The sequence below is a fragment of the Elgaria multicarinata genome, chromosome 1, assembly GCF_023053635.1.
Source record: "Elgaria multicarinata webbii isolate HBS135686 ecotype San Diego chromosome 1, rElgMul1.1.pri, whole genome shotgun sequence".
Lineage (NCBI taxonomy): Eukaryota > Metazoa > Chordata > Lepidosauria > Squamata > Anguidae > Elgaria > Elgaria multicarinata.
The window spans coordinates 202,579,231-202,604,510 of NC_086171.1; the positions used below are offsets into that span (position 1 = coordinate 202,579,231).

The 25,280-nt window shown below is 42.6% G+C and overlaps 1 protein-coding gene across 1 annotated transcript in view; it reads right to left on the reverse strand.

Annotated features, from left to right (window-relative positions):
* The window catches only part of LOC134409393 (piezo-type mechanosensitive ion channel component 2-like), a 74,229-nt gene that overhangs the window by 45,584 nt on the left and 3,365 nt on the right, over positions 1–25,280 (reverse strand). The window contains exons 3-19 of the mRNA XM_063142145.1: positions 24,675–24,938; positions 22,212–22,323; positions 21,278–21,459; positions 20,015–20,163; positions 17,887–18,051; positions 16,930–16,971; positions 16,356–16,388; positions 15,437–15,525; positions 13,154–13,317; positions 10,053–10,229; positions 7,688–7,831; positions 7,169–7,369; positions 6,033–6,237; positions 5,696–5,797; positions 3,817–3,982; positions 2,160–2,403; positions 1,522–1,618 (exon numbers count right to left, since the gene is read on the reverse strand). Coding sequence (XP_062998215.1) covers positions 1,522–1,618; positions 2,160–2,403; positions 3,817–3,982; positions 5,696–5,797; positions 6,033–6,237; positions 7,169–7,369; positions 7,688–7,831; positions 10,053–10,229; positions 13,154–13,317; positions 15,437–15,525; positions 16,356–16,388; positions 16,930–16,971; positions 17,887–18,051; positions 20,015–20,163; positions 21,278–21,459; positions 22,212–22,323; positions 24,675–24,938 — 2,536 coding nt within the window. The remainder of the gene's footprint in view (positions 1–1,521; positions 1,619–2,159; positions 2,404–3,816; positions 3,983–5,695; positions 5,798–6,032; positions 6,238–7,168; positions 7,370–7,687; positions 7,832–10,052; positions 10,230–13,153; positions 13,318–15,436; positions 15,526–16,355; positions 16,389–16,929; positions 16,972–17,886; positions 18,052–20,014; positions 20,164–21,277; positions 21,460–22,211; positions 22,324–24,674; positions 24,939–25,280) is intronic.

Genomic DNA, 25,280 nt, shown 5'->3' on the forward strand with positions numbered 1-25,280 from the left:
TATACACACACATTTGCCACGTGCCTAGGATGTAAGTGGTTCATCCAGCGTTCTTACTGCTATACTACGTTAACATTTAATGTTAGTAATGTGGAGGCCATGGATGACTCTTTGCTTCTGTAGAGATGACAAAACTGGGCCAATAACTGCTGGCAAAGGAGCAAACCTGAACTTCCCTTTCAGATCTTTATGTCACTGTCTGTAGATGAAGTTCATTGGAGATCAGTGGGATATTTGGCATGCAAACCACATAGAGCCTAGACTATGTCCTGTACTTATGCAAGTCAAAGCCACAATACAGAGGACATCTTCAATTGGAAATATTTGGAGCTGCAACCGCACACATGAAAGGTTACATAATTATAAATCTTTTGATCTGAGATCAAGAACTCCCCTTGCTGGTTAGGAGAAATCTCCTGAATTTAGAGCAGCCTTCCCCAACCTGGAGCCCTTCAGATGTATTGGGGGGACTGTAGCTCAGTGGTAGAGCACTGGCTTTGCGTGCAGAAGGTCCCAGGTTTGGTCCTTCAGTTAGGGCAGAAAAAAGTCTACCTGAAACCCTGGAGAGCCTCTGCCAGTCAGTGTCGTCAATACTGGACTAGATGGAACAATGGTCCGATTCACTATAAGGATGCCTCCTATGTTCCTATTGTGTAATTGTCCTGCCTCATTCATGGAAAGGGGGTTCAGATGTTGTCATCTTCGATTTTGAGGAGGGGCTGAAGCTCAGTGGTAGAATACCAGCATTGCATGCAGAAAGCTTCAGGTTTGATCCCTGGCATCTCCAGGTAGAGCTAGGAAAGGAACCTGCCTGAAACCCTGAAGAGTTGCTGCCAGTTAGTGTCAACAATACTGGGCTAGATGGACCAATGGTCTGAGTCAGTAGAAGGCAGATTCCTATGTTCCTATGTAATTGTCATCGTTCCCAGCTGGTTGGCTGGAGATGATGGAAATTTCAGTCCAAAACAACTGGGGGGGGTACCAGGTTAGAGAAGGATGTCCTAGTCCAACACCAGTAGACATCTGCCACTTTATCAGGGAGGAAGCTGTCCATAGTCATGCACAGTTCATTTCATTAAGGTGTTCATCTTAAAGGCCCCAATTGGAGCAGTAGGGGGTAGGAAAGCGCACTTTCCAGGGCATAGTTCCCCCAGGGATGCTAATGGTGCTTTCCCGTCCTTCTTAAAAGCCCCAATTTGAGCAAAGGGCAGTGCAGGAAAGTGGACATGGCACCAGGAAATTAGGGTGTGCCTGGGCACACCCGGCACATCCCATGTGCACGCCTATGAAGCCGTCACATTCTGGACCTCTTTGTTTGTTCAGACACAATCCTTTCCTGCCATGGGAAAGGCATTAAACTAGCAAATCAATAATAAGTGGATTTAAAATTCACGTGTCTACTAAAACAGGGTATTTAACATTGCAGAAAAGGTAGAAAGCATTTGTGAATCTCATTTTTTCCAAAAAATAATAATTTAAAATTGCAGTTTTTAAAATGTATCAAGGCTACTTCCAACTCACCCATATCATATCCTGGTATGGTGCAGAACATACCAAAGGTCTGAATGAACCAACAATGGCTTCTTTGCAATTTACTAAGGTAAGCACATGCTCCAAACTGTGGGCAAAAGAGAGGAAGATAGAACAGTTCAGTAGGACCTAATTAGGAATGTATGAGAATTTCATCTTTTGCTTGCAAAACACGCAAGTATGGCCTGCTCAAAGCCCCAAACACAATTACAATTGTGAGCAGCTGTCTGCTGAAAATGTTTGCAAATTCCTGGAAATGTGCACATGTTCGATTTGCACAACTTTCCCATTTTAGTTTTGCTCAAATTTCCTAATTTGTGCAAATTTCCCCTGTAGACTGAACCAGCCCAACTTTAGTCTACAGACGAAAGGTATGCAAATTCACAAGAAGGAAACAAATCACATCGTCACTTGTGAAAGAGCAAGTCATGATGGAGCCATGTTACAGGATTGATATAAATTAAATGATGATGAAGATATTTTGCCAGTTCTTCCACTGTACCTCATGAAGACCCCCAGTCGTGAAAAATTTGCAGCTGGTCACAACTGATCTTCAGGAAATTACTACAGAAAGGGGCAATTTTTTGCCAGCCTCCGCTAGCTAGATAATAATACAACCCAATACATACTGCAAGGAGGTTCTTCATTGCGATGACCAAAATGGTGTATGCAATTAGATAGTCCCATAGTCTGAGTATGTCTTTGACTGGCTCCAGTTGAAGGTTTCTTCCAAAAAGCATTAAGTAGAAGCAGGCTGCGAGGTAACCCAAACCAAAGACATTGATCCTCATGGCCCCGGTCATAAAAACGAGGCAAAGGACAAACCAGAAGTGGTATTTGAATACAAGCACTTTTGCCAAATCCAAATAGGACCTGTGCAGGAAGAAACAATGAGAAGATAACGGGAAGTGCAAAAAGTGAATCAAGAAGAAGAAGAAGAAGAAGAAGAAGAAGCACCAGCAGCAGCTTGTATGTGGCAAGAGTCAAACTTAACAGAATTGGTTGAGACTCCTTAACCCAGGGGTGTTTTGTGCTTGTGGCACACATTGTACTAGTCTCAGTTAGGGTAACTTGATAGTGGTGGACTTGTGATCAGTGGGTGCCTAACCTTCTCCTTGAATTAGAACTCTACCCATGCTTTGCCCCTATGGCTGCATCATTGTGCTGCACTGGAACCCAGAGGTACAACCTCTCCGTCTAGTGCTTCTTATTTATTTATTTATTTATTTTATTTATTTATTACATTTTTATACCGCCCAATAGGCGGAGCTCTCTGGGCGGTTCACAAAAATTAAAAACATTCAAAGTATAAAACAACAGTATAAAACCATAATATAAAATACAATATAAAAGCTCAACCAGATAAAAACAGCAGCAATGCAAAATTACGAATTTAAAACACCAAGTTAAAATTTATTTATAGACTGTTAAAATGCTGGGAGAATAGAAAGGTCTTCACCCGGCGTCTAAAGCATATAATGTAGGTGCCAAGCGAACCTCCTTAGGGAGCTCATTCCACAGCCGGGGTGCCACAGCAGAGAAGGCCCTCCGCCTGGTAGCCACCTGCCTCACTTCCTTTGGCAGGGGCTCGCGGAGAAGGACCCCTGAGGATGACCTTAGGGTCCGGGCAAGTACATACGGGAGGAGGCGTTCCTTCAGATAGCCTGGCCCCAAGCCATTTAGGGCTTTAAATGTTAATACCAGCACTTTAATCTTTCAATGCTATGCCTTTAATATTTTTTTTTTTTAAAAAAAAACAACACCCTGGCATCAGCCCCAGAAGGTTCTCTGGGGACTACGGGCCCTGGAATTTGCCCCACCCTGACAAGGGCTAACAGATGGTGTGATTTAACTCTCTTTTTTAAAAAAGTTTTGTTTTTTCAAAAAAAAAAATCTTGAAAACCCTTAATTGGACAAAAAATGGAGTATAAATGCAAACATTAAAATAAAACAAGTTTTAATCATTTTTTATTGTGATTTTTTTATCAAAATAAAAGAAAATAACAACAAGACATATGCAACTACATACTTCAAAAGCCTCAGTTTCAAATATGACAACATTGTAAAGAAAAAAAAGAAAAAGCAGCATAAATTACACATAAACATCCATGAAGGCAGCTAAATTAAAATAGAAACTATTATGGTCAGTTACTAACATACTTGTTTGCACTTCTATTATGGTGGATTTTGGATCCTTGCACAGGAGGGTCCTCAAACCTAAATCCTCCTGCTTCATGTAGCAAATACAAACGCACAGGGATCTCTTCCCCACTCTTGGTTTCTTACCTGCAGTGGATAAAGTTTGGTATGGGACTGTATTCACTGAGGCCTGCTGGGTCCAGGGCTCGGCTGATCTCTACATTATCTCCAGCCTGCATCCTCACCACAAGCTTATTCTCATCTTCGAACACTTGCCATTGGAGGGAGGCAAAGAGCAGGAGTAGGATGTCATCTACCATTAGAGAAGAGGCAAAGAAAGAGATGGCAGACTTATTTATATGGAGTATTTTCTCTCTGCCTTGAAATTATGTGTGTGTATGTAACATATATGTTACATAATTTCAAGAAGGCAGCATATTCTAGAAAGCGGCATATACAACATGACATTAAAGGGTGAATATAAATAAAAAGATAATTACAAAAACATCAATAAAAGTAAAATAAAAAGTAAAACCAGCAGTAGAATAGTAGCAACAATGATTCTTAGAGCCAATTCAGTTGAACATGTTCTTCTTGCACAAGGACTTTTAGCCGTTGTTTTGTGCTGTATGACATCCACCCCCTCGTCTCACGGATGAGTTCAGTATAAACCAAGCTAGTATCATGCAGCTTATTTAATGTCAGCAATAAGAGGCAAAATTAACACAAATGAACTCAGTGGAACTGAGATCAAGCTGGATTCCTGTATTTTAAGACCAAGGCCTAATCTACACCAAGCAGGATATTGCACTACGGAAGCAGGATGAAAGCGGTATATAAAAGGCAGGAGCCACACCAAGCAGGATATAAAGCACTATGAAAGTGGTATGAAAGCAATATATGGTATGTGTCAATGGGTCCCAACAGTTGTCAGTGCACTTCAATACTGCTGCAAAGCAGAAGTGTGGCTCCTGCCTTTCATAAACCACTTTCATAGTGCAATATCCTGCTTGGTGTAGATTAGGCCTTAGACACATAACCAAACAGATCCGTTGATAATATTGACATGGGATTCAGCACACTGTGATACAGGTATGTGACTGCTTTGCTGTATATGGCAGCTTTGTGAAGGTGCAGCAAATGCAGGTTGAGCTCTGAACTGGGGGAATCCATAGCTGAAGGGTAGCACACAGGCTCTAAAGACATGTGGCTAGAGGTGGAAAGGGCAGGATGACAGGAGTATGGGGCCATAACTCAGTGGTAGAGCATCTGCTTTGCATGCAGAGGGTCCTAGGTTCGATCCCCGGCATCTCCAGGTAGGACAGGAAAAACTCCCTGGGGAGCCACTGCCAGTCAGTGTCAACAATACCAATGGCCTCTCTCAGTGTAAAGCAGCTAACTATGTTCCTATGTGGTGGGTTTCCCGGCAGGAATCTGCTTGAGATCCCAAAAGTGAGTAACCCCTTCGTGGCCACACATGCACTCAAAATTTTAAAATGTGGAGGTCATAGTTCAGAGGCAGAGCACCTGGTTTGCATGCAGAAGATCTCAGGTTCAATCCAGGTACGGCTGGGAAAATTCCCCCAAACCCTGGAGAGCTACTGACAGTCAGGCCACAGCTAGACCTAAGGTTTATCCTGGGATCATCCAGGGTTCGCCCCTGCCTGGGCACTGGATCCCCTGTGTGTCACCTAGATGAACAAGTTTGACCCCTGGACGATCCAGGGATAAACCTTAGGTCTAGCTTGATGGACCAATGGCCTGACTCGGTATAAGGCAGCTTCCTATGCAGAGCTGTTGCATGTTAGTATAGCCAATAGTGAGTTATATGGACTGGTGGTCTGATTAGCGTAAGGCTCCCTTCTCTCCCTCCCCTTCCATTATTCCCATTAAAATTTGTACACTTGTGCCATTTCATTCTCCTTATTTGTCTGGGAGATGATCACAATTTGGCTATTTACTCCTCTAGAAGGCAGGAATGGCTACTTGTGTTACGCAGATGTCACGCTCTGCAAATGATACTTACGCAGGAGAAAACTAGCATCAGGCTTCTTGGCAAAATCCGGAAGATACAGCCATTTAATCAGATTTGAGTGGAGCAGCCAGTGAGAAGTCCTCCAGGGATAATCTGCCAGCAAAGACATCATCTGCATCACACGAGGCATCTTAAACCAGTTTCTTAGATGACTTGTCTGATCACGTTTGATTCTAAGGGAGTTGCCAAGAGGCAAAACTTCAGGTATCTATTGGATGGCTCTATCAGCACTTTGCTCAGCCAGTTTCCATGTCATCCATCACTGCCAGGAGTTCCCCTCAAAATGCATTTGCCCCCAGCTACCCAGAACACACATTGCTGCATTTACCTTGACACAGAGCAGGTGGGAGACCAATGCAAAGCAGGTATTGAAAAACCACGATGCTGGCGAGGAAGCAGCAGTATTTGGGCCAGACATCAGCTATTGCTTTCCTCCGACGGAGGCTCAATAGGTAAATCAGCCAGATGGCATGGACAAGGGCATAGAAGTCCAGGCGCTGCCTAATCACATTAACAGCAGCCACAAAACATGTCTGAAAGAACAGAAGAGGTCACTGAGCCAATCTCGCATTTGCTTCATCCTCAAGAGATTCAGCACTGAGGCTGGACATCTACATTCTGCCGCCACATATAAAAGATACCTAACAGATACTTTGGTACCTGATGGAACTTCCCCTCCCTTCTCCTCTGCTTACCCATGCCTTAAGGTCATCCACAGAAGCCCTTCAAGTGCGCCCTCATTCTGAGGTTCGCAAGATGGCAACAAGAAAAAGAAGGCTTTTTCTGTGGTGGCCCCTTAGTTCTCAAATGCTCTCCCAAAGAAAGCTTGCCCACACCGATATCTTTTTAGCACCAGCCTATGACTTTTCTGTTCTCCCAGGCTTTTAAACTGTTTTACTCTTTAGTGTTTACTATTACTATTTTAGTCCCTGTGGTGCGGTTCTAACCTGATGTGTCCATGTGGTTGAAGCCTGCAGTAACACCTCCAGCCACTAGGTGCTGACTTTACTAACCAGACATAGCTTTGCTATGGTCTGAAGCCAGGGCACATGAGTAAGCCAAGGGACAGCATTATCTGCTTGCCAGGATCATAGTCTACGGTTTGATTCACACTTAGATCTCTAGATGCAACAGTGTACAAAGGCTGTCACTGCTGTTGGAGAAAGTGCAGCTGTGTTGAGGGCAATGGCTCAACAAATCCACAGTTTGGTTCACACTCACCTTTCTGCACCTGGAATCACAAACCGTTTTCTCCATGCATGCCTGAAACTGTGGACATGGAGATATTCAGCAATGTGTGAACCAGCCTCTACGAAAGCTTTGCCTTGGCTTCCTGTTTAGATCTCTGGTGTCACATCAAATAATTTCCCTCTCTAAACCAATCCTTTTCTCCCTCAAGTTCCCCACACTGTACTATACGTCCAAGGGGAGGGGCGTGTTCTTCCCTTGCTGAGGTTTTCTCACCTCTAGACCAAATTTGTAAAAACTGTAATTGATAAAGTATTTGATGCAACTGAGTAAACCATCATCCAAATTCTCCCGGGCAATGTTATAAAAAATGCTCCCAGTAGAAGGTGGCACCAGCTGATTCTGAGTCCGGTAGTAAAGTTGATGGCGGCGCACTGTTGCTTCTAGAGCCATTAGAATCAGGATGATGAGGTGATTCTACAAAATGCAGAAAGAAGACTGCTTCATTAGAATGCCCAGTGTTTCGTAACCCACCACATTTTCCTGATGCTGCCTAGATTGCCTTCTCCCTTTTGACTCCTGACTGCAAAGTGATGTTAATAAAAATGTCTGACACTGAAATGGTTGGAAACTGCTGCAAGTCAATGGCCTGGACCAATATTCTACTTATTAGCAGGGTTGATTGTTATTTCATGATGCTATCATTATCTTGCAAATAAACAAGTGCTTTTGCAATGCGTACAATATCTAAGCACTTTTTTGCCTTAGTATTCATGCTAAAGCAAACATTCCTACCTTTAAGCAAGGAAGAACATTGTCAGTACACTTCATCAGTCCTCCAACCCAGTGTGCTGGGTCAACCAGTGCTATGTACAATGATGATTTCTCCAGTAACTCATCCACATTGGTATAGTGATAAGTCATATTCTGATGCAGCCCCTGAGGAAACAGAACATTCCTAGTACTTGCAAAATTGTGCTTATTGGCTGGTGTTGAGGTGTTGCAGGGAAGAGGCAGGGTTCACACAATTACAGGGGTGGAAATAAACCACAATGGCTTATTTCCTCTACTGTGCATGCGAGTCTCATGCCAAGAGATTTGCATCATTATCCTCATCGGCCTAGCTGTCTATGTCGTATAGGGTGACCATATGAAAAGGAGGACAGGGCTCCTGTATCTTTAACAGTTGCATAGAAAAGGGAATTTCAGCAGGTGTCATTTGTATATATGGAGAACCTGGTGAAATTTCCTCTTCATCATACCAGTTAAAGCTGCAGGTGCCCTGCCCTCTTTTAAATCTGGTCACTCTAGTATTGCTCCTGCAGCTTTAACTGTGGTGATGAAGAGGGGATTTCCCCAGGTTCTCCATATATACAAATGATACCTGCTGAAATTCCCTTTTCAATACAACTGTTAAAGATACAGGAGCCCTGTCCTCCTTTCCGTATGGTCACCCAAATGTCGTGCGAACCTGGCAAGGACGGCTTGTTGACATCATTAACAAGGCACCAGAGAACCCATGGGCTGTTTTAGAGTTAACCAAGAAATAAGCCACCCTCACTGAGTTTCCATTTCATGGCAAGCTGGCAGGGGGCATTATGCAAATCCACCAAGTATGTGCAGTGGAAAAAATAAGACACTGTGGCTTCTTTCCCCCACTGTGATTGTGCGAAGATGTAAGAGCTGAATGGGATGACACCAAGGGTAGGCATGGTGAGACACCAGCTGAGGGCCACATTTAGCAGGGGATCACTGGCAATACACCCCATGTAATTACAGAATCGTAGAGTTGGAAGGGGCCTAAAAGGCCATTGAGTCCAACCCCCTGCTCAATGCAGGAATCCTCTTCACCATTGCAAGCTGCTGCTTCATCTGCCTCTGGAGAGGGTGCTGAGGTGTGATCTAGTCTCAGGCAGTGGATTGGTTTCCACCTGAATTCAACTTGTATGTCTCTAAATAAACCCATGTATTATAAAAAGACTATAAACCTCCAGTAATCTCTCCTTCCAAAGGAAGCCAAGCCCAGGCAAGGCTGCCCTTGAAACTTTTCACTGCTCAGGGAAGTGGGGAGTGTGTAAAAGCAGAGGAATCAAGGCAACAATGCAGGGGGTACATTCCACACAAGGGGGGAAATGCCCAAACCCCTTATGCAGAACAGAGTAACAGAGAAGTCCTCACAAGGAGACCAAAGAATGGTAACATGTAAACGTCTGAATGTGATCAGACCAATGATAAAGAGACAATAAGAATAGGTTGAACAATTGGAGCTGTTTAGCAATGGACGAAATAAACTGTCATATATGGGCAACAATCAGTCTGTATAACAACCAAAACTGTAAACAATGAACAATATAAATGGGTACAAACGAATAGTAGGAACAATCAAAACTAGCAACAACAAACGATATGAATTGACATAAACCAATAATAGAATATGGTATACTAACACTATGATTAGCAGTCACTTTATATAGCTCAAATTGAGCTTCAATAGCAAACAGATACTCCTTAAATGGATAGACAAAACAACATGTAAAACGAAACTAATTAGACACAGACGGCAACTCCGGAATATGTTGTCCGTTTCAAAGCTTCTTCAGTGAACAACCCAATGTGATAAGACCCCTTATGCAACGTGGTGCCTCCTGATTTACAGGTCCTGCTATCTACATTGCAAGTCTGATGCCAAAGAAACAAAGTACTAACAGCAGGGGGGCTGCTTATGCACTGCCAAAAAAAGAGGACAAGGAAAGAGGACAAACGTGGGCACAGAAATGCATAAAAACTGCATGCGCTAATTTTTATGTGCAGATGTCCATTTAGAAACAACTATTATAACTTAGATAGAAATCCATTACTTCCCACCATAATGGGGAAGACTGACCAGGTCACCTCTGTGCCTGCTCAGCCTGCTGTCTGAAGGCCAACAGTTGATGGGCAACTTCACAGCCCCTGTTCACCTTTCGTAGGGTTCTTTACCTGCAAACTGAATTTGGATTGGGCAACCCCTCAAATAGACAATACCGTCAGGCAAAGGAGATATGGCCATCCTAACTAACATGGAAAGGCTCTTGCATGGACACGCTCTTAAGAGCAGACAAGCAAGGAAGCACAGAAAATGCTTGGCAGTTCTGGGTTCTCAGTACATTAGCATGCTGACCTGTGTGCAGTTTGAGGAGTATTTCCAGGGCTTGACAAACTTCAGCTGGTACATCATTTTACAGATGACGATCACGCTGGACCAAAACGTACAGAGCCTCAAGGTGTGCGGTTGAAGTTTGGAATATGGAAGAGCAAAGGCCCATGCGATGAAGAAAGGGAAGTTCATCAAAGATACCTTCGAAGTAACATCAAACACATGGAAACAAACGAACAAACAAATAAGGACACCTGAGGCCGCATCACAATAAATTATTTTCAATATTATGCTTGGGGTCCCAGTCTATGCAGTTTGCACAATCCAGTTTGGATATTCTAGTCTAATAATTGAAGGCCAGTTGAGAGTGAATGCAAATCCTTTCACTCCTTCAATTCCATTCAGTTCTTCTGGGACTCAAAATATGTTTTTTGTCTCAGAATTCTTTATCTGGAAGTGTATGACTTATTCATCAGGCTCAATTTGGTGGATCTCTGGATACAACTAAAAAAGTAGATTCTGTAAGCCTAAAATCCCTGTCCTAGAATCACTGTCAACTGTGCCCAGGCTCTTAAACTCCTCCAACAAGACAGGATCATTTTGCCCCCTGTCTAATAGCCTTCTATAAGCAAGTAACACCCTTCCTTTTTAGAAAGGCTTTTGGGGCATAAATGGTAGCTCTCTTTTTGAAGTGGTAACCTCCAAGTTAGATTACTGCAATGCACTCTACGTAGGGCTGCCTTTAAAGACGGTTCGGAAGCTGCAGCTTGTGCAAAATGCAGCGGCCAGATTGATTTCGGGAACCAGAAGGTTTGACCATATAACACCTGCTCTGGTCCACTTGCACTGGCTGCCTGTATGTTTCCGAGCCCAATTCAAGGTGCTGGTTTTGACCTATAAAGCCTTACATGGCTTGGGACCACAATACCTGATTAAATGCCTCTCCCGACGTGAATATATCCAGTCACTACGTTCAACATCTAAGGTCCTCCTCCGGGTGCGTACTCCGAGAGAGGCTCGGAGTGTGGCAACGAGAGATAGGGCCTTTTCGGTGGTGGCCCCAGACTATGGAATGATCTCCCTGACGAGGCTCGCCTGGCACCAATGCTGCTATCTTTCCGGCACCAGGTTAAGACCTTCCTCTTTGCCCAGGCATATGGCGGCACATCTTAATCACCCACATGTTTAGTTTTTAATTGGTTGTTAATGCTTTATGTGTGTATGTTCTGTGTTTTAGAGTTTTAAATTTTGTATACTTGTTTTTATCTCAATTTTAGAATTTCTGTAAACCGCCCAGAGAGCCCTGGCTATGGGAGCGGTATATAAGTGTGATAAATAAATAAATAAATAAATTGAAGTGGTGATTAAATTATTTTTGATGAGTGTATATTTTACCTGCTGTATTAATGTTCAATGGCTGCTGTATTGATTTTTTGTAAGTCTAACCTAAGTCCCATTTATTTCAATGGGTCTACTCTATGTAGGATTAACATTGGCTATAACCCATTACATACATACATTAGGATGGCATTGAAAATGATGCAAACATAGTGCTTGAACAAGTACCGGTGAGGCTATGGCCAGACGTATCTTCAAATCAAGCTTCTGTGGTGCATTGCCTTCCATGCTTCAAGTCCGGCCTCCCGCTGCCCCTCACTCACGCAACCCATTTGACGTGATGCACTAATAATTAAATCCCTCCATCTCCACCAAATTAAAACGAGGTAGCTTTAGGCATGTGCTTTTGAAGCCTCTATAGCAGTTTGACAGCCATTATTTTTGCCGCTGTATCACCACATTTCAGCAGCATGGCAGCGGGGGCCACACTGGAGGATGGGGGATGGAACACATGTGGCCTGCAACCTACATGTGCCTACCCCTGCTCTATACAAATGCTTCAAGTAAGAATGATGGGGACTTTCCTGGTATGTTGGTATAATAACACCAGGAAATGAACCTGAAGACGGTAACTATTATCCTTGGTAGAGCACAACCTTTTCATGCAGAAGGTCCAGTTCAATTCCTGGCATCACCAGATAGCAAGTGGTAGGAAATACCTCTTCCTGAGACCCTGGAGAGACCCTTGCCATTCAGGGTAGATCACACTGGGCTAGATGGACAAATAGTGCAACCTGGTGTGACGTAGCTTCCTACGTTCCACACCACTGGTATTATTGGCTGGGTTCACACGTCATGCTAACCCATGGTAGGTGGCAAGCTACACAGGGTAGGTTGTTATGTAAACAACCTACTATGCTCCTATCAGACAAACAAATTACACAGAGTAATTTATTTCACACATTCCTCACTCCTCCTCCTGTAAGCCTCCCACCCAGTCAAGCAGATATCCCAGCTTCCTTTGCAGCGGGAAAAGAGATCGCTTGAGAGGAGCAGAGCAGCTGCAGTGTTTTTGGCTGCTCTTGTCGAGCAGCTCTGTAGGCAATCTCCATAACCCATGCTGGTGCGATAGACAACTTGTTAACCCACCATAGGTAAAATAACCCTTACTGCAGACTGCGGGTGGTTTATTTGGAGAGGAAATACACTATCATGGGTTAGTGTGTTGTGTGAACTCAGACACTGTCATGACCCAGGATTTGAACCACCCATACAACAAGGAGAAAGATCTGAAGGCCCTATGGAGGGGAAAGACTGGGTGTAGGAATCATAAGACCCAGCCTCATATCTCCATGCGAGAAGATCTCAGCAACAGAGTCAACACCTGAAGACTCCAGCACAACCCTTTTAAGCACCAATAGCTTTCCCAGAGCTAGAAAAGTTGACCTGCCTGGAATTTATTTAGGGCCTTAGCTAGACCTAAGGTTTATCCCAGGCAAATGGGGGGGAGGGTCATCCCTGCCTGCTCCCGGGATCCCCTGTGTGTCATTTAGACAATCCCGGGATATAGGCCTGGTCTAGCCATGGCCTAGGTCTCAGTTGGCTCCAGTCATTTGCTGGAGCAATGTCCTGGTCTGCTGCTTTTGGGTGCATGTAACTAGCCTGTTCCCACCTCCCCAGCTCCTCAGACCTGTCCATGGTCCAACCCCCTTGCCTGAAAATATGGCCCACTCCCTGATTCTCCCTCTGGAGTCTGCCTTGATTGAACAGGATGGTTATCTACTGACCTCCTGAACAGTGATCCAGATAATCCAAATGGACAAAATCTTAAGGAGGTGCAGCTCCAGAACTCTCCATATGAACGCCTGCATTGCTCGAACCATTGCCAAGAGCTCCAGGAGACGAGTTACCAAGCTGTCAACCACTTCTATCCATTTATCCATCTTTTCCACTAAGGAAATGGAGCAATTGGTTTTTAATAATAATAATAATAATAATGCAAAATCGTAGAAGGAGAAGCAAGAATGAGGATTTGCGAAAGGCTTGCACCTTTGAGTTTGTTGAACAGAGGGATGAAAGAAGAGCACAGCCAAGAGAAATTAAGCTTCTAACAAAGAAATCAGGTTTGGTTTAAAATTGTTGGGAATTCTGTTATAGATGTCTACAGTCTAACATGCACAAGCACATTTCCTAGGAGAAAGGGAATGACTATTAAACTGGCTTAAAACTATATTTTGATACACACTAAGTGATACTGAAGATGAAACATGTTTAAAGGTATTTTATGGTATGATATTTAATGGAAAGACAATAAAATAAAATAAAATAAAATAAAATAAAATAAAATAAAATAAAATAAAATAAAATAAAGGATTTCAGTTACTGAGTAGCTTAAGCATGTACATATTTGGACCTCATCTGACTTTGCCAACCAGCAGGACCTCTGAGGGTCAAAGAGAAGAAAATGAGATTGCTAACAGAGACAATGAGGTTTAGTTGGTGGAGGCTGGTGGCTCGAATTTTGGCAGGGCTGTGAACCTATTGTCCCTGTTCAGACGACATGCTAAGCCACAGCAAAAGGGTTAGTAGCCTAACTATGGCTTAGCTTATTGGCTGAACAGGCCCATTCTGGTTTTCAATCAGAACCAGCTAGAAGACTAAAGGAGCTGTCCAAAGTGCAGAATCCCAACCCCCAAACTACGTTCAGCACCTTGGATAGCTCCTTTAGAGTTCTGACTAGAACCCAGAATGGATTCAGAGCCCCACCCAGGACCGGTGCCAGACTATTTTGCACCCTAGGCAAGGTGAGCTACTTTCACACTCACACACCAAAAATGCCAACTTTGATTTTTAAGAACATATGTTTCCTGGAAAAAATAAGAAGCACAAAACTTGCAACTGCTAAATTTATTTTAAAGTGCAAGAAATACGTCATGCCAATTATAGCAAACAAATTGGAAAGGAACGTCTATGGGTATAAAATGCATTATTTAATAGGAATATCACCTCCAAATAATCCCACCAACTTACACGCGTGTGCACACACACACACTCAGCATCACTCACTCCAAACAAACACACGCATGAACACATGCATTCACTCAAAAACCCCATGCACCCCATTCACCCATACATTCTCTCTCTTCCGGGCATGTTCCGGAAGTCCGAACGTGAAGCCGCCCTACCCCCACCCCAGCATCCCTGGCTTCGCTTTGGCTGGGCGGGTGCGGGGCGCCATCTCACCCGCCCAGACCCAGCTGAATCCTTGGGCTGGGCCAGCTAACAGCCAACGCGTGTGAGTGCTGTGCTGTGCCCACCATCTCTCTTAGCTTGGTGCTCTAGGCGGCCGCCTGAGTGGCCCTGGCCCCACCGAAATCGGAGCCATCGGCCTCATAACAGAAGATAGCAAGCAAAGTCATGCTTCTGTCAAAGTACAGAGTTATAGACAAACTTTCTACACGTTAAAAGCTTAAGAGAATTAAGCTGTTTAATATAAATACAGATAAATTACAGTCCAGGGAAAGCCTGTGTGAAGAGGTACATTTTTAGGAGGCGTTTAAAAGATGTTACATTTTCCGCCTCCCGAACCGCACGAGGGAGGGTTTTCCAGAGGGTAGGTACCGCTACAGAGAACGCCTGCTGCCAAAGTTCTTCATGGCGACATTCCCTTCATTTCAGAATAGCCAGCAGGACCTCTGGCATAGTGTCACTCCAAGGCATTGTGGGAAATGTATGGTAGCTAGACTTAGCCACCCAATGCAGCTCAGAGCACTGCTGTAGTTGTCATTACTACCTGCAATCACTGCCGGGTAAGCCCGCCAGGGCCCACTGAAGGAGAAGGACGTTCACCAGAGGGCATTTTGTCCATGGCTCCTGAAATCTGGAGCCAGCCCTCTTCATACACTTTAACAGTACTAGAGTGGAAGGAGGGAAGATTTCCAGGAACAAACTGGAAATACATCTTCACCCAATATAAGCTGTATTTATTACAAGGCCTGGTTTGTTTCCATGATTGATTCATTGATTGATTGATTATAGTTCCAAGGGAGGAGTTAAATGTTCATAATTACCCAATTTCTCCTGATGATCCTTTCCCATGCTGTTCTCAGGCTGGTCCAATCCATCCTGAAAGCAGTCTTGTAGCTGTTCTGCAACCAGCCTGTTGAAAAGACAGAAAACAACTAGCAGCCTCAGTTATCACTAGGCCAATTTAAGGCTTTTTGTTGGTTATTGGGTAGGCCTCAGAGCATTCAGATTTTAACAACACACTATCCTCCATTGTTAAGGATAACCTGAGGGATTCAACCTTGGGCTCTTAAAATAAATAGGGCTTTTTAGGGTGCAATCCTATGCTTGTTTTGACATTTGAAAAAAGTCCTACAATTCCCAGCATTCCTCAGCCAGCAAATGCCTTTAGGCATTTTCAAAAAAATGAATCTACAAGGGAAAGTAGAGATTAGAATCATAGCATAGCAGAGTTGGAAGGGACCTACAAGGCCATCGAGTCAATGCAGGAATCCACCCTAAAGCATCCCTGACAGATGGTTGTCCAGTTGCCTCTTGAAGGCCTCTAGTGTGGGAGAGCCCACAACCTCCCTAGGTAACTGATTCCATTGTTGTACTGCTCTAACAGTCAGGAAGTTTTTCCTGATGTCCAGCTGGAATCTGGCTTCCTTTAACTTGAGCCCGTTATTCCGTGTCTTGCACTCTGGGAGGATCGAGAAGAGATCCTGGCCCTCCTCCGTGTGACAACCTTTTAAGTATTTGAAGAGTACTATCATGTCTCCCCTCAATCTTCTCTTCTCCAAGCTAAACATGCCCAGTTCTTTCAGTCTCTCTTCATAGGGCTTTGTTTCCAGACCCCTGATCATTCTGGTTGCCCTCCAGATTAGATTTTGCTTTTGATATTTAATTGATATGGTTGTTTTTGTATGTCAAACAAAACTCAAATATATTTATATACGACACATCCTTTTGTTTCATGCTCACCTATTTTGCAGAGTCAAGATTTTTTCCTTAAGCCTGGGAATGTTAAAGACAAAAAAATATATAGCATCAGGAATTGCACTGCAAACACAGACATCTTGAAAACACATAGGAAGAAATCTTTCCCTTCACCCGCTCCCAGGTCCATTTAACTGGAGTTGCCAAGGACTGAACGTGGGAACCTTCTGGATGCAAAGTCGATTCTGCAGCCCAGAGAGAAAGTGCAAGCAGACACCTCTACCTGCTCACCCACCCACCATCTCCCTCTGGGTAGTACAACATAGAGGGTTGGTTGGTCATAGTAGGAGATGCCACTACACCCCCTTACTAGACCAATCCTCCACATCATCCAATGAGAGAGGATGAGTGAGCAGGCAAAGGTGAGAGCCCCAAGTTATCTCATCTAGCTGTATTATCTCATCTAGCTGTTCTCCCCCTCTACCCCATACCTGCCCCCACCTCCCACCATACATGAACACCCTTGTAGCATTCATTTCATTTTCTTCATTATATTGCACATATATGATGCAATTTACAAAGAAAAGCTCGGAAAAGGTTCAAGGGAAAGACAACTCACATATCAGCCAGAAAGTACACCCGAGTCTCCGTTTTCTTGTCACTGGGGAGAAACAGAACATACATCTACTTCAGTTACAGCAAACTAATAGTATGCTACTAAAGAGTATTTTCATATCCTGGCCTCACTTACCATCTATATAATAGAAATAATAGGCCACTACTTCATACAAGTGTTGTGACCATCACTTAAAAATGAACAATCACAATAAAAATTATTTCACATTACTCAAATACTTGTACATCATAGAAGTATTTCTTCTTTCCTTCATTTAATAGTTTCACATAGCCAATGCTGCCCTTGTATTTTTTTTCCCTTTGATACTTTGCTTCAAATACTTGACAGAAAACTCAGCTCTGAGGAAGTTATCCCAGAATGCATTGTTCTACAAACGGTTATGTTGAAAAAAAAAGGGGAAATTAGAATTCTTCTAGTCATTCAACTCCATGATCCAAGGAGCTATACAATGTGGGAGATATACAGCTCCATCAGATGGGGGGAAATGTCGCTTGCCTACCATCGCTTCTCTGTCCCCGCTTTTGTTGCCCCATACTTCCTCTTTCTTTCAGGGAGAGGAAAGAGGAAGTAAAAAGTGCACATGGCCCATTCAAGGGGCTGTCTTTATCGCGCCGCTTCTCCTGCACACAGCAGGAGATAGCGGCAACTTCAGTCTTTAAAAATAATACAGACTTACCGGGGGGCTTTTTTTGTTATGGGAAGAAGGCAGGAGGCAGGTGAAGTCATGAGAGGGACCTGCAAAAATCCGTGAGTGCCCAGTAATGAGCGTTTAATAAAACGCTCATCTGATGATGCCCATATAACACCATTCATGCATTAGAAACTACACATGACTTGAAAACGTGTTTATTTGTAAATGAGAGCTGCATAATCACACTCACTCATGCGCACGTATATTTCTTATTGCAGAACACAAACTCATTAAATTGTGCATAATACCTGCCAGATGGTCTGATGGAAATACTGGTCACATCCGTCATCTCCAGGAAACCTTTATGAAAGTAATGCAGCTGAAGGATGCAAGCCAGAAGAAAGGCGCCAGGAAGCAGAATCCGCGCAAACAACTCCATAACGTTGAATCGCTCAAGTCCCAAATCTTTTAATCTGTCAAGTGAAAAGAAGAAAGATATACATAGATTAGCCTGGTGGAGGGGAAAGGAGTAAATCCACATTATAGGTCCTTAAAAGTGTCATACTTTATTAAAACAAGTTGACCAACCTAGCCAATTATTGGGGAAGGCACAGGAAATACAGCCTCCTTCCTTCATATGATATTCAAAACATTTAGGCATGCTTTGACCTGTTTCACACATAATGCTAACTCATGTTTTTTTTAACCCATGGTTAACCCATGACTTGTTGCCTTGTCTAGGGTTTGTCTGGCAGACAATAGAACAAACCATGGTTTGTTTTCTCAATCCCTTGGTTGGTTGTTTTCCTCCCCCTTCACCCACTCCCTCCCTGTATCCCAAATGCCTTTGTTGCACTGTAGTACTGGTATGTAAAATTATTATTATTATTATTTATTTATATAGCACCATCAATGTACATGGTGCTGTACAGAGAAAAACAGTAAATAGCAAGACCCTGCTGCATAGGCTTACATTCTAATAAAATCATTATTATTATTATTATTATTATTATTATTATTATTATTATTTATTTATATAGCACCATCAATGTACATGGTGCTGTACAGATAACACAGTAAATAGCAAGACCCTGCCGCATAGGCTTACAATCTAATAAGTTGTAGTAAACAATAAAGAGGGAAGGAGAATGCAAACAGGCACAGGTAAGTGTAAACAGGCACCGGGTAGGGAGAAGCTAACAGTATAGAGTCAGAACAAACTCAATATTTGAAGGCTATAGGGAAAAGAAAAGTTTTTAGCTGAGCTTTAAAAGCTGCGGTTGAACTTGTAGTTCTCAAATGTTCTGGATGGCTGGTTGCCTACTGCAAGACAACCCATGAACAATCCACGGTTCTGGGTGTGCACGTAATGAAAACCCGTAGTTTAAATAACTCAGTTCATAACCCAACAACAAACCATGTGTTCTCTTTATGGGTTGTTCATGGTTAGCAATCCATGGTTTCTTAGTGTAGCTGGATTTGCACATTACGACAACTCAGAATTCAACAATCCATGGGTTAAATAAACCATCTTTGCGTGCAAAGTTGCACACTCTGGCCATCTTGACTATTCATTAGGAATTGGACTAGTGCTCTTTTAAACACAGCTAGACATTCACAACAGCCCCATCACAATGCACACCACAGATGAATAATGTTTGCCTGCATGGCTCACAATCCCTGGTCCAGCCAGGCAAAATCCCTGTGGGTATTATAAGGGTACACACATAACCACACAACTCCAGCTAAAAAGCATTTCTACCTCGTGGAGAAGAAATTCAATTTCATGAGATGATACGGCAAAAGCAGTACCAGAATGACTGGGTCAGGTGGCCCCTGTGGTCTAACTTACCAAACAAGAGCTTTAAGACTGATTCAACCAACAGGGGGCAGAACTTCCCCTCTTATAAATAGTTAGAAAGGGAGGCTGGGCTCCTTAGGCAAAGAACTCCAGGGAAGACTATTAGAGATAGGATGACCATATGGAAAAGAGGATAGGGCTCCTGTATATCTTTAACCATTGTATAGAATAGTGAATTTCAGCAGGTGTCATTTATATGCATGCAGCACCTGGTGAAATTCCCTCTTCACCACAACAGTTAAAACTGCAGGAGTCCTGTCCTCTTTTGTATTTGGTCAAGAGGGCAGGGCTCCTGCAGTTTTAACTGCTGTGATGAAGAGGGTGCTGCATGCATACAAATGACACCTGCTGACATTCCCTTTTCTATGCAACAGTTAAAGATACAGGAGCCCTGTCCTCCTTTCCATATGTTCACCATAGTTACAGCCAAGTTATTGCAGTAGTGATCTCTATACTTGAACATCAACAACAAAATCTGTATTTGCTGCTACACAATGAGATTCAAAACTTGCTGTAATAAATCTCAAGGTACAGTTTGAATTGAGGATATTTTAAATCCAACGTAAAGCTCTTACCTCTCCTCTGATATTTCCAAGGAGTTTAGGAAAAAAGCAGAAACCATCTCAAACTGGTAGGCATAGATAGCAATGAGTACTACCATTGAATAAGAGACAACAGTGAGCCAAAACCCCTTCAGGATTAATCTCCACATCTCATAATGCACCTGAAACCAAAGGATTTAGTTCCATGCCTTAGTATTGGTTCTGAACAGAATCTGACAGACATTTCAGATATAGATTTGTACAGGTGATACGGACAGGACAAGCCAACTTGAGCTGCAAAGTATTCACAGTTCCTCTGCCTTTATTCTGAGAACAAAATTTGACACTAAGGAAATCACAGAATCATAGAATAGTAGAGTTGGATATAATATGTCTTAAACCATCGTAACTATCTGGGTCACACGCATAAAAGCCTAAAGACAGGTGTGATAGCACAATTGCATCTCTCCCATCTTTTCTTAGAAATTTCAAACCTTTTATGCAGCCATCAGAGTTCTTTTAAAACACTGCAGCCTGCCACAAGCAGCACTTTCCTTCTGTTCCGTCTTCTGCTTCCACTTTTCCACCCCTTCCTTCCAAGTCCTCTTAACCAACTTCTGCAAACCTGCCTTCAGCCCCCACCCCCCACCATCTGCTTGGGCTAGAAAAGGTAGGACTCTCATTTTGCCACCCGGCGGACATAATTAGAGCTGAATCCAAAGAAACAAGAGGGTTCACCTCCAATCAAAAAATACATACAGAAATATATTACGGGGAATCATTTGTTTAGAAAGGGCATATTAGTAAATGCACAAAAAAGCATTATATTAGGGAAATTTGCTTACAAAGATGTGCATACAAAGTGTACAAAATGCATGTATTAAGAGAAATGTTCATGAATATGCATACAAATTTTGGCACAGACGTTTTAAAAAATCACAGACTAATTCAGAAATAGGATGAAACAAGTTTAAGATGGAAAAAATGGGAAATGTTGACCCAACTCTGCACACCGTTGATTATTGGTGTTGGTTATTTTGAGGAAATAACTAACCGTGGCATGGAAAAGGCTTGCCGGACGACACAATAGTCAATGGTTGACTATTTAAGCAACAGATGACTATTTAAGCCACCGTTGACTATTTAAGCCACCGTTGACTATTGTGTTATCCAAACCCAGTAGTCTTCCCTTCAACTGATAAAAATCATCCTGATAACAAAGAGTGCAGAACTGCTGCTGTAGTTATAGGAGAAAGAGGCAGGCCTAAAGGTGTTGCAGATTATAGGCTTGCTTACCTGGTACAAAACCACAGAGAGCAGAAAAAGCATGATGTAAAGAATTTTGTACAGGGCCACTTTGCCATTGAAGCTGACAATGAAGAACATGGTGAAGCAGAAGTAAATCCAGTACTTTACTAGCATCCCTTTAAGCACAGAACCAAGGATATCCAAAAGCAGGCTGTGTTCTTTGTCCATTTCTGTAGTAGGAGTTTAAAATCAATTGGGAACGTCATCAACATCATCCAATTCTCCAGAACTATCTTTAAGGCAAGGCTACCTTATCAAAACAGTTTTCATTCTCACTCATCATGGATGTCCATCACCTTATAGTTTAAGGCTGCAATTCCTATGCACACCTATTTAGGAGTAAACTCCACTGAACAACATGAGTAGACATGTGTACTAATACGTATCATTGAACTCAGTGGGACTTACTGCAGAGTAATCCCACATAGGATTGAGCTACTTAAGACTTCTGGAATAAATGCACAATATCCCTCTATCTACCCAACCAAAAAACCTGCACTTTTTGACGTAGTAACAGCTGATAGAAATTGCTAGTAAGCTTACAGACATATTAGGATTTTTTTATATTTTTAAGAATGGCATTATCTGCTTTTCTATGTTATTATGTGTAGGAGAAGTCTTTTGTTCCAACCCTTTGTAAAGAGCAGCCAAGTGCTAAGGAGTTCTTGTGAAGATATTAATTGTGCAGAAGAAAACATTTTGATAGATGTAGATTCTTATGTAAGAGTGAGAAAAGCTTTGCCTCCTGAAATTCGAGGGAGTTGATATTCCTTTGTATCTGGTCAGCCTAAATTTGCATCACAAAACACCCAAACATTAGACAGATTTGATAGAGAACCATATTAAGACTAATTAGAACAAAAAGCAGAACAAAACAGGGTTTATGGCTAACTTAAGTTTCTTTAGTACTAACTTTTCTTACCAGCCTCATCTACAGTCACCTCTTTGAGTGATTCTTCCACTTCTTTTCTCTTCCTTTGCCTTTCTACCATATGCTGCTTCAGCAAGAGCCAGAAGGTAAAGAGATATAAAATCTGCAATAAAATCACATCGTTATTTTGAAGAGGAATATAAATAATCCACACACCTCTGATATCTTTTGGAGCCTAAATTCTTGTGGAGTATTGCAGAGAATCAGAGAGATTTTCTGTAAATTTTGAAAAGTTAAGCACACACGTTGTTTGTCTATTTTTTATTTGCACAATTTATTTTGTTTTCAGATACTTTTTTAAAAACAACATCTAGAAGAAGGGAGAGAGGAAAGAGTACTGAGACTTGAGTGTTAGACGGGCTTGAGATTGTATTTTATATTGTATTTTATATTATGGTTTTATACTGTTGTTTAATACTTTGAATGTTTTTAATTTTTGTGAACCGCCCAGAGAGCTCCGGCTATTGGGCGGTATAGAAATGTAATAAATAAATAAATAAATAAATAAATAAATTTAGAAGGCCAGTGGGAGAGCACATACTTTGCTTGCAAAAGGTCCCAGGTTCAAATCCTGTCATCTTCAGATAAGTTTGAGAAAGACCCCTTTCTGAAACAGGAGCGGACAACCTGTAAACCCCAGCCTAATTTCAAAAGTCCTCTGCAAGTGATCAGTTCAGACCTCTGGCAAGAGCCATCTGACCCTGCCTTGCAACCCACTGGGTGGAAGAAGACAGCAAGGGTGGGGGGTGTCAGAAAGAGAGAGGGAGAGAGAGAAGGAGTGTTCCCTCCCACTTTTAGCTCTGGCCTTGCCCCCACTGGCTGTGCGGCCCTTGACACACCACTCCCAAGGAATCAATGGTTTCCTGCCACTGCCCAAAAGAACTGCTGCCAAGTAGTGTAAGCAACATTGGGTTAGATAAACCACAGGTCTGAAGATACGAGGCAATTGTTTACGTTCCTTCCTACAGTCAGCATATCAGGCTGCAGCATAAACTGGGCTATCATGTGAGTATTGTATTGTTCCTTCTAAAGTAAATTTTTCTGGTCTTTCAGGGATCAGCTAGCCCAAACCCTGCTCTAATACAGTGCCCAAATATACCTAAGTCCTAAAATATCTCAGGGGTCTAACTTGCTGTTCAGATTTCCCTGTTAGACCCTACTAAGAATTCCTGCAACACATGAAGGAACATAGGAAGCTGCCTTGGTCTGTCTAGCCTAGTATTGTTGACACTGATTGGCAGCAGCTCTTGATGATTGTAGGCAGTATCCTTCCCTAGCCCTACCTGGAGATGCTGGGGTTCTAACCTGGGACCATCTGCGTGTAACGCATGTTCTCTACCACTGAGCTACAGCCCTTCATAGATTAAGAAAATTGGTGGGAAGAAGGGCCACATCGTTACTATGTGATGCTTGAGACAATTTACAAGGGAGAAGTATATCCTTTGCTGGCAGAAGGTCCCAGGTTCAATCCCCAGTATCTCCAGGCACGTTATCCTAAGATATCAGAGAACTGCAGCCACTCAGACTAGACAGAACTCAGCTAGATAAACCAATAATCTAATTCAATTTAAGGCTGCCTCCTAAGGCTAGTCTAAGAGCATTTCTACATTAAGGGGGAAAAACCCACCCCTTTCTTCTGGGGGGGTCTTTCCACATTTGCTATGGGATCCTTTAGACTGCGACCAATGACGGCCACATGATTTGTAATTGAAAACTTCCCGTCTTGGCAATGCTCCATAAAGTTCAATAATAATCTAATGGCTGAATTATAGCACAATACCAACTTTACACATTGGGGATATCCTGTGATAATTTTAATCAGTGCATTATCTCTAATCTTTTAAAAAGTGAGGTTACTGGGGGAGTGCGCGGGAGATATCCTGGAGGTTGGCGACATCATGTAAAGGACCCACAATCTTCCTTGAGTGGCCAATCATGAACATGCAGTAAATCGCTCATGTAGAGAAGCTCCAAGTCATAATTTAAAATATACTAAATGTTTCCCTCATCTGGAGGTTTGGTCTACTTGGCTATTCGTTTATTTTCTTTATTTTTAGTGGCCTATGTGTAACAACAGAGATTTGGAACCTCCAGCACACAGAGGTTCTGCATCCAGCCCTCAGAACTTCTTTGGGATTTTTCTTAAGGGAGTGAGGCTTGGCAGTGCCCACACCCAGTGATGTCATCCAGCTGACAAAAGACTTGGTGAGGTGGGGGCAACTCAGGCCCCACCCTTAATGGCAGCCTAGAAATAATGATAGATAGATATAGATAGATAGATGTTTCTGCACCCTTGTGTTTCAAGATCTTACATATGCAACCAAATCCTTACGCATGTTTACTCAGAAGTAAATCCCAATGAGCTACAAGGGACTTGCTTCCTAGCAAGTCTCCTTAGGATAGAACTGCATCCTTAAATAATTAGGGCCATGAATGAAACTGAAGTATGCTCACTTTGGCTCCCAGATGGACACACGGTAGAGTATAAGGCTTCAAATCCAAGTCAACAAGCAGTGAGGTTGGAACTCCCGGAAACAGTTCTTCCTGTGAAACTTTCAGCCCTACAAAGAAATTAAGGGCCACCAGGACATTTCCATAGGCCACAAGGAATGGCGAGCTACGCAAAGCGTAGAGACGACGGTCTCGCACCATCCAAATGATACAAGACCAAAGCAGCAGAATGAAAGTCAGCCAGCTGTTATGGGTGATACTCCAAACCTGCAAATGAATGCAGTGGTTTTTAAAAAGAGAGTTTGTAATAATGCTGCAGTTTCAAAAGCTATGCGCTCCAAAACGGAAAATATGTCCCCACTAAAACTATAGAGTATATAACTTCTTATAAAGCAATCCAGATCAAGACCAGTGGTCCTGTACCCTTAAAAAATGACATTATTTTTTACATCCCTGCATCTTAAGACCCTTGTTTAAACATATGTGTGAATATATCTCCAGGACTGATACATAGGTACCTTTAGGGATTTATTTATTTATTTATTTATTTATTACATTTCAATGCCACCCAATAGCCAAAGCTCCATTTTTAGTTTGACAGTGAAATAA